Below are 10,573 nucleotides of genomic sequence, written 5' to 3' on the forward strand. Positions count from 1 at the left end.
TTATATATATATATATATATATATATATAGTTTCTGGTTAGAAATATTGTTTATTAATAGTTATACGCTTATCTTTTTACATTTTTTTGTATTATTGACTGACGAAAATTTTAAATATCTAAATATTTTATAATAAAAATATAAAAATTAATCGGGTTTTCAAAATTAAAAAATACAATTCAATAGGGACAATAAGAGCATATACACAGCGCGAAAATTTCTATGTAATTAAAAAAAATTTTCCATAGGATATAAATGTACAATAATTGTCTAGCATTTCTCGCATTTGAAAAAAAAGAAAATGTCTTTTTACTACGTATATTATTTTTGCTTAAATTAATTTATTATTAAAAATGCAAAATCAAAATTCATCAACATAAGATTAAATCTCGGTTCAATTTAGTTTTTATCTTTTTCTAATTTGAAGTATTAGATAAAGATAAATTAAATTCAGATTATAATTAATCTTACACTGATGAAAACGAAAATAAACATCTGTAAATATATATTAAAACTGAACATATTGTGAAATATAAACAATAGATTCAATTAATTTATTGTAGAATCTATTAAAAATATTCAATAAGTAATGTTAATAATATAATAGCAATCTTTTGCAAATATAAGCATTACATTGGAAAATATTGTGTTGATTTAATTACCATATTTTAAATTGATATGAGATATGTATTAATTAATATGCCGAAGAAAGAATACATAGAGGTCATTCATCTCAAAGACCAAATGTCATATTATGTGAGAGTTCATACGAAAATGCACGAAGTTAATGCACTAAAAAAAAGATAAGCGTTTGCATGACTTCTGTCCTTTGATAAATGTATGTCTTTTCTTTTTTTTTTTATTAAAAGAAGATATTCTTTCGTAATTTTCTTGATATCGAAATTATGATTTAATTTTAATAATTCATTGCAAAAAACACTACTAAAATATAAATGGATTTATGATCTCACAATGGATATTTTTTGTATAGCCTAATATTATACAAATTATGGCATTTATACTAAAAATTTACACTATAATAGAGAACATCTAGGTAATCGATGGAGAAGAAGAAGGGATAATCATACTCGTCGATTATTTCATAATCAGTCATATCCCAGACATCGCAGAGGATGGTTCATCTAGGGATTCAGTATTTCAGCTTCAATAGAATTCTGTTGCTCGTTATCGGCTTATGGCCTTATCAACAATCTAAATTTACACGATTTCAGTTTATCCTCTTTTCTAATATTCTAACAGCGGGTATTATATTTCAGGTAAGAGTATATAATAGTAAAACTGTGTAATAAGTTATTTTGCAAATCTTTATTGTCAAGACTATCTCATTATTATATAATAAAGTGTTATATAAATTTATAATTGTTTATAAATGTATAATTAAAAATAAAATTACTCCTGGTAGTTGACAACGCTAATGACATCAAAATGTACTTTAAATCTCGTCAGCAAGGTCTTGTCTTCCACATTTACTTTTATTATTTGCCTAATAAGTTACAACTCATTCAGTTTTAACATCGAAGCTGTAAGTTGACGACTTAGGATAAAAGTACTAGATGTGGATCAGGCACTAGTTCCGAATCATTTTTTATATTTAAATAATTACAATATTTTCCATTAAATTATATATATTACAAGATTCTTTAGCATTTGTTTTATTTCTTTCCAATTGTATTTAATTTATTAAGAACAGCGCTAGACATTTTATTGTTGTTGTTAACTAATTAAATGTGCGAAATTAATTAACGTATGTATCTTTAAAAATTCATTCACAATGTAATATGTCATAAGAATTGCCTTATGGCTTTTTTAGTAGATAGTAGATTTAATAGATAGTAAATAACATTAAATTTATATGATAGAGAGAATCAACGCGCAGATGAAATTAAATGTATCCCCGGATGTTGATTAATCACTATGTTATAACGATACTTTTATTGCTTAAATTTATTATAAAAATGTTTAGAAACTTATAAAATGATCTTACAAATGATGTCATCTCGAAAAGATTTATTTGCTTTAAATAACAAAATAGAATATAAAATAGTATACATGTCTATATGCAAAAAGTGTTACTATAATTTACTCATAATTTAATTGTTTTTTATTGCTAAACATTCTATTTTTATTAATTTTTTTTATTATCATTAATTATTTACTGTCACTAATTTTAAATAAACTTGAATGTGATAAAATTGCATCATGATTCACAATTTGATCCTAGAACTAAATGTGTGATCATCAACTAATTTGTCACACGCATATACAGGGTGTCCCAAAATAATCGCCAAATATTTCATGGACAGGTTGAGTGGACTGAACTGAAGTCGAAAAGTCTTGTATCATTTTGCAAGTATCCCCAGTTAATGAGATAATATAATTCCTTAAAGGTAGTCGAATACCTGCCCGGCCTATTCTTGCGAAATGTATACACCTATCGATCACTTGGCCGTGTGGAGCGGGGATTATCTGGCAAGAGCCCTGCGCCGCGCACACCTCTGTGAGCCTCCATAGCTTGGACAACATCCTGTATATATTACAATATAATTGCAAATCATATTTTTTATTCTTATGGGATTTAGGAACCTCAAAAAGGATAAAGCATTTGATGAATTGAATTGATGACCGCAATTAATACATAAAGTCTAATTGTGGATAATTGTCATTACATTATTTAATTCAAATTAAAATGTATAAAGTGATAATTAAATGGAATGAAATTATTATATAATATAATCTTTATGATTAATCATGACTATTAAATATTTTATTAATTATTTGATATTGTTATCGATAAAAATATGAAATTTTTTTAAAGAGCGATCCACAACTAGTGATTTTATCCCACAGAATGTGCATTTGACAGCATAACTATCTGTGTCAAATGAATTTATGTTATTAAAAAATTATTTAAAAATTATTATATTACAAAGACAATATACGAAATTATTGAAATAACAGGTAAAAGATTTATTAATGCAACTTGAGTATGTATGTAATCAAGTAAAAGATAAAAATGAAGTTGCTATCATAGAAGAATATAATTATTTTGCAAGGCGTGACACAATTATGCTCACACGTAAAACAATATTTTCATATCTATGCTCATAATTATTGTGTAACTATGAAATTAATTTTAAATAAATAATAATTTATTATTATTAAATTATTATTATTATATTAAATAATATTTCTATATATTTTAATGTATGATATATTAAACGGATTCTACTAAAATATTTGCCATATACAGGATGTTAGTTAAGTATGTATATTGTTATACTCAACAGAGCGATTCTTTGGTTTATTTCAAGTAAAAAAGTCCTTATAAACATGTGTCCTAAACAGCTTAGTTTCCGAAATAAAAAAGTTCCGAAATAGAAGAATCCATTGACAAAAAGCTAGTCTTTGTGGAAAATCGCATGTAAATGTCTCGGTACACGTTGAATGTGATAAGGATATAATTGTTGGTCTTTCAAAATTCTCCAGATGATATAATTCATATTTAATGTCCTATGTGCTCGTTTCTGGATATGCTTCGATGTCGTTAAGAACAGCTTCCTCTAGTGCTGGTGTTCTAATTGTCATAGACTTTCCAAGCTCAACAGTATTCCTTACAAAAAAACTCTTTTCTCAAAGATAGCGGTAAATATTCGCAAATGTTTTTGACGATATAGTAAATTGCATTGGAGATATTGCTTCACATGAGTTACCATTCGCACAATCGTAAACAAAGTGACAAAGTCAAAGTCAAAATCACAAAATCAAGAATAGACTTCTGATATTGCTGCGAGTCAGTTAGCTTCTACATATGTTTTCGGGCCAAATTGTTTCAGTCCATCAAAATTTTTATTATGTTTAAGTTTACAAATTTTGAAATGGCAGATATGCACTTTGCCTATGGTCTTGCAAATACTAATTCACGTGAAGCAAGACGTAATTATGCAGAAAGATATCGCCAACGTAATTTACCGTTTCGTCAAATATTTGCGAATATTCACCTGTATTTTGGAAACTAAACCGTTTAGGACATGTTTATATGGACTTTTTGAAATAAACCAAAGAATCGCTTTGTTGAGTATGACAATACTTAACTAACATCCTGCCTTTACTATGATTAATAACATGTTAGTATGCAATTTGTGCAATAGCATATTAGAGTACTTTTAAATAAAATTTTATTAATATATTAATAAAATAATATAAAACTTTATGACATATATATATTTATAATGCGTGCATGCGTGTGTGTTTGCGCACTAAATCGTATAAATCTTGATAAGTTTATATTGCAGAATTTAAAAAAAAAACATTTTCTAATATTTTTTAGTATTTGGCGTTATTATCGTATTTATTTATACTATCGGTCAGCATTTGTTGAATAATTTCATTGTTTTACCAAAAAATATATCTCATCTACCAATTATGATGGAATATTTTATCGATCAAGAAAAATATTTTTATTTAATTTTGTTGCACTTCTACGCAATTATATGCGTCGGAGGAATTGCGGTATTAGCAATAGGAACCTTGTTCCTTACGTATCTTCAGTATATCTGTGGAATATTCAAAATTGCTGGGTACGGATAAAGATATACGAATAATCATAATAATTTAAACTGTTACTCAAAATTTAACTTTTAACATCATATATTTAAATAATGTAACGTATTAAAAAGTTTACGAAATTATGTATTTTTAATTGAAAAATTGTGTCATTCAATAGATTGATGTATAATTATACAAACATTTACAGCTATCGTATTGAGCATGCAATAAACATCAATATTCGACAAAATATTACGCCGAAAAATAAGAATTTGATGAACGAGGGCATAATTTGTGCCGTCGAGATTCATCGGCAAGCTATGAAGTTGGTACACATGCCCACAACAGACAAAAAATATGTTTAATAATATTTTTCTTTTCAAGATTGTCTAATCTTTTGGTATCTATATTCGAGGTATTGGCGTTTTGTTTAATAGTAATTGTCGTGGCTTGCTTAAGCCTAAATCTGTTTCAAGTAAGTTTTCTGTTTTATATTGTAATATATGAAAATCCATACAAATGCTGTTCCCGAAATGTATGTATATTAACAAAATTGTTCAGTAAGATAATGCCAATAATGCCGCAGTTATAAATCCCCAATATTAATTTTTATTATATAGGAGAGATCGAGGCAAGTTGTTACAATTTTTGATTAGCAATTTTTTTCGTACTAATGTATACATTTAAATTAATGAATACCTATGCATTGCTTCAAGTACATCTTTAATTGGATAGTCAATTTTTTTTTGATTTATATCTGTGTCTTTAAATATTGAAAATTAAAATTTTCTTTCAGTAGGGAGATTGTAACAACTTACCCCACTGTGGGGCAAGTTGTTATTGAGCTAGAACAAAATATTATATCACTTACAATTGGAACAGATAGCGTTTGAAAGATATCTAGATATAGGTATAGGTATTACATAGAAAATGTATTTAGGTATAAGTACAGATATATTTTTTTATAATTACCTAAGTATAGAAACAGACATAAGAAGAAAATATCGTTATAGATATAAGAAAAAAGTATAAAAAATTTAGATACTTTTTACTTAAAAAAAGGAAAAAAAGAAAAAAGAAAAAGTTAGAAAAAATAGAAAAATCAAGAAGAGGAAAAGATATAAGCAATGTAAAATGTTACATTTTATTTGTTTGTTTTAATACATAAAAGAATGTCTCTAATGAAAATTCTCTTTTCAGAGACAGACAGCCATTTTTAACTTCCTTTGCCGTTGTCGCATATTTACATTTCTGTATGTATAGATCCTCTGTTTTTTTTGTAAGATCGTATCATTTTATAGATTTTTATAATTAGATTTAATTACAGCTGATTTAATATGATAGAAAAAGATAAACCTGATTCCGAGCTACTCTTATTTCAATTCACATATGCAAATGTTGGCGTCCTATCTGTGAATATCGCGTATACGAAAACACTAATGTCATCGTGTGATTTATACATGTGAGAGTTGTAGTGAACACAAATATGATGCTGTCCAGCGCTGTCTTCAAACATAGAGACGAAGTTAGCAGTCTATTTATTATAGTCTATTTGTAATCTATGCATCATTCCGTAGAAGAAAAAAATTGTTCTTAATGAGATAAGCTGTTACACTGTAACAACCTGTCCCGATCGAAGTGTAACAACTTGTCCCAATCTTCCATTTTCGATTCGAAAAAATACACATCGAAAATCAATACATATATCAATTCAAATAAATGTGTTATTATAATCAAAAGTATAATCATATAATTGCACATACAAATTTTTATTCGGGTTACTTTTATAGAGGTTCAATTGTATACAGTAACAAGCAATTTATATATAATGAAATATTTATTTTTAATAATGAAAGTAAAATAATATATATAGCATCTTCTGGAGTTCAATATGGGTAAACAATAAACAATAAATGCAGTTGTATAGTATGATAAAAATCACATATAAAAATGTGCTACTATCTGTGGCAATTAAAAAAATTAACTGTAACAACTTACCCCGTATAACAATTAACTCCTCTCCCAAATAATATAAAAAATAACGAATGTAATATATCGTAGGAATAAAAATATTAATCAGAGAACATGCAATGTATTAGAAAAATCAATAATGTTGAAGATATATAATTATTATATATAATATTAATATTAACATATATTTATTTTAGAACCTAACGAACAGAATTGTTGATTAATATATGACGTTCTTTACATGATATTCATATTTGTATTCTAAGAATTTTTTTTACTCTTTTTTGATTTATATATATATATATATATATATAATATATATAGAAAACTGTATTTTTCTAATTCTATATAACTTCATCATTATTCTTAGATTAAGAGTAAAAAATGTACATAAATGTACATATACATGCAAAAGATGTATTAATGTCCTTTAAACTTGATCTTAGATATTTCAGAGTGCTTCATCTAAAAAAAGTGTCAGCGAATTTTGTTTACCATTGTTAAATGTAATCGCCACGATTTTATGTCTGTTTATAGGCAACTATGGCGCACAGATTATAACAGATCATAATAATTACGTATTCTCTACTGTGTAAGAAACATTTCATGATAAGTATATGAATGTTTACACGGAAAGAACGATTTTATTAAAACAGAGACAGCTAAATATAGTGAGTTTGCTATCACATTGTTGATAAGTACTGAAACTAATTAATTTCGACAAAATCGGGACAAGATGATCGAGACAGCATTATGTTTGTCGAGAACTCTTGTGAATTCGAATTCTATTACAACAATAAATCGATGGCAACGAAAATTTGCTCGTAAAAAAGATAATTTGTGATAGCAACTTTACTATAATTAGTCTTGTCAATTTGTTATTTGTAATTCATAAGTAAAATTGTTCTTTCTATGTGCCTTTTAAGAATGGCTTCGTCTGATGTAAAAATTAATGCAGTTATACAACAAATTAGCATAGCTGAAAATAACTGATAAGAAAGTTTCTTTTATCAGTTAGCGATTCATTATCCATGTACAATTTCATAGATACAACGTTCAGTGGTATAGAACTCCATTACATATACAAAGAATAATATTGTTTCTATTACAAAGAAAAGCTAAGGAGTTTACTTTGAATATCGGTGGATTATTTACTGGTTCTATGGAGTGTTTCGCCATGGTAATATCAATAACAATCTATGAGAGTGTTCTGATATTCACTGTCAGTGTTAATATTATGCAGTATACGTTACGTATACTGTATAAGCTATAGATTTTCAGCACTGGCAGTGAATATCGGAACGCATTCTATATCTATCACATTATAAATCAATATTGTAAAAAGAGATGTCTTTAATTGCAGTTAGTAAAGACTTCGATATCTTATTTTACTGTCATATATTCCACGCGATGACAAAATAAACATGAATTTGGAAATTAATAAAATAATAAGAACATAGTTAATGAAAAAACAAGAATATTTAGAAAAAATAATGACATTATTTTTTGAGCACGTAGTTATCAAGAGATTTTGTTAAGAAAAAAATGTAGAGAGTTAAAATTGTTCAAATAAAGATGTACACCATATTGTCGCAATGTGTTCAAACTAAGTATTGTATGTATATTATTATATTTCACACAATCACATAATTTAAATTATTGAATTTAAGTAATTTTATATCTGCAATTTGTTGTTGAACATTTTTCCTAAACAATATAATAATTAAAATATTTGGAACTTTTAACTTCGTTAATTAATAACACAAGGAATGTAAAAAGGCAAGCGTACAGTCACTAATTAACAATATTTTTAATTAGACAATTTAATATATCAAGTTATTATATTGTATTAATAAGTATTAATTACGCTGATCGCTGAGTGATATTTATAAGTATGTATCTGTCGTGAATTTGATTCAATTATTTTTTAACTATAAGCTTTATTAGACAGATTCGACATCAAAAGAATTCAAATTAAGAGATATTCTCATCGAAATCCAAATATGACTTATAAATGAATTAGAACGAAGTTTTGAATTAAAGAAGAAAGAGCGCTTGTGTAACTTTTCTGAAATTTTTGATAATTTAATTTGAAAAGAATAATGAAAAAGATACATCTGTTGCGACAAATCGATCACGTAGAAATCATGTTGTAAAGAATTATGATACGTATGTCATTTAGAAATTTGCTAATTTCAATTCCGATTTCATAGCGAACTGCACATCTGGATATTATTGTCAACTAGAATATTTGAGTTGAATTTTATGTAAAAGAAAGACATTTAGAAAATATTTAATCGAAAAAATTAATTTTAACAATTAAAGTTCAACAAATTAATTACAGTCATGAAATTCGTATTTTTTTAGATTTTTTAGATTATATTGACGTAGAACCTATTAAAGAAAGAAAAATGACTAGAATTACTATTATCCGAATATAGAATATTATTAATAGAATATTTATAATATTAAAAGATTGACAATGATTCTATGAAAAAATTCATTGCGGAATTACGTTGTCTTCTGGTAAAATGGAAAAACAACAAATTTATGAATTTATAACCCACTTACAAGAGATTACTGACAACAGATGGAATCAATCCCTGGGATCATGTGGTGCTTCAAAAATTCACACAATTCACTACTTTTTTATACATCCAAAGAGAATTATATATATTCTTTCTGTTGATAAAAAGCACTAAAAATTTCCATTTGATTGTCAGGATTATTTATTAATCATTAGAGTGCTTTGCGGTAATAGTGTAGTGTTTTCTTGAATATATTGTAATATAAAAGAAAATGCAATAATATGGTTGCAATTGAAAAAAGATTCGATATCTTATTTTACCACCATGTTATCCACACAGTAATAATTCAAATATGAATTAAATAAGAATATAAGAAAATATATATTCGAAGAAGATAAAATAGCATTTCTCATATTTAAAAATAAAGAAAATTTCATATTTTACTATGTATACATATATTTATACTTAAAATTTTATTATTAAGATATTTATAAATTAGCAAATTAAAAAAATATGCAATCAAAAATATTCACAACATAAGATTATAAATCTTGATTCAATTCATTCATTTTCTAATATGAAGTAATAGAAAAAAAGATAAATAATAAGTTAATTAAATTGAGATTATAAAATTAATCTTAAAATTGATGGAACCGGTTCTAAAATGTAAACATATTATGAGTAACTGAACAAAACATAAACAACAGATTTATTTTTTTGTACAATCTATTATAATAATATTTAACATTTAATAATATGAAAATAATAATATGAAAATAATATTTTACAAAATATTATATCGAAAAATATTGTAATTATCATATTTTAAATTGACATGAGATGTATTAATTACGATCGATGCAGAAGAAAAAATATAGAGGATATTCATCTCAAAGATTAAACATATCATATGAGAGATCGTACGAAAAAATGAAGTCAATGCAAAAATAGAGGATACATGCATGACTTATGCCCTTTGATAAATGTCTTTCGTTTTTTTTTAAATAAAAGAAATTATTCGTTCGAAAGATATTCATTTTCTTGATATCGGAGTATCTTAATAGTTCTTATTGCAAGAAAAAATAATACTAAAATATGGATAAGTTTGTGATCTCACAATGGATATTTTGTATAGCCTCGAATTATACAAATTATAAGCATTTATATTAAAAATTTATAGTCTAAGAGAGAATATCTAGATAATCGATGAAAAAGGAGAAGGGATAATCGTACTCGTCAACTGCTTCGTAACCAGTCGCATCTAGGACATCGCAGAGAATGATTCATCTAGAGATTCAGTACTTTAGTTTCAATAGAATTCTATTGCTTGTTATCGGCTTGTGGCCCCATCAACAATCTAAATTTACACGATTTCAGTTTATTCTCATTTCTACTATTCTGACAGCGGGTATTGTATTTCAGGTAAGAATAGAGTATAAAAGCAATACTATGTGATAAGTTATTTTGTAAATTTTTACTATCAAGTAGTACATCTTATTATTATGTAA

At 26.0% G+C, this 10,573-nt stretch overlaps 2 protein-coding genes across 2 annotated transcripts; both read left to right on the top strand.

Moving 5' to 3' along the window:
• Positions 1-4,443: 4,443 nt before the first annotated feature.
• LOC105619720 lies at positions 4,444-5,158 on the top strand. Its single transcript, XM_012201239.1, has 3 exons — positions 4,444-4,598; positions 4,775-4,891; positions 4,951-5,158. Exons 1-3 carry the CDS (start codon positions 4,444-4,446, stop codon positions 5,156-5,158), a joined length of 480 nt encoding a protein of 159 aa, XP_012056629.1.
• Positions 5,159-6,457: 1,299 nt separating this feature from the next.
• LOC105619721 lies at positions 6,458-7,951 on the top strand. The gene is made up of 4 exons (XM_012201240.1): positions 6,458-6,461; positions 7,075-7,129; positions 7,585-7,717; positions 7,901-7,951. Exons 1-4 carry the CDS (start codon positions 6,458-6,460, stop codon positions 7,949-7,951), a joined length of 243 nt encoding a protein of 80 aa, XP_012056630.1.
• The last annotated feature ends 2,622 nt before the right edge of the window (positions 7,952-10,573 follow it).

The sequence above is a fragment of the Atta cephalotes genome (assembly GCF_000143395.1).
Source record: "Atta cephalotes unplaced genomic scaffold scaffold00022, whole genome shotgun sequence".
NCBI classification, from domain to species: domain Eukaryota; kingdom Metazoa; phylum Arthropoda; class Insecta; order Hymenoptera; family Formicidae; genus Atta; species Atta cephalotes.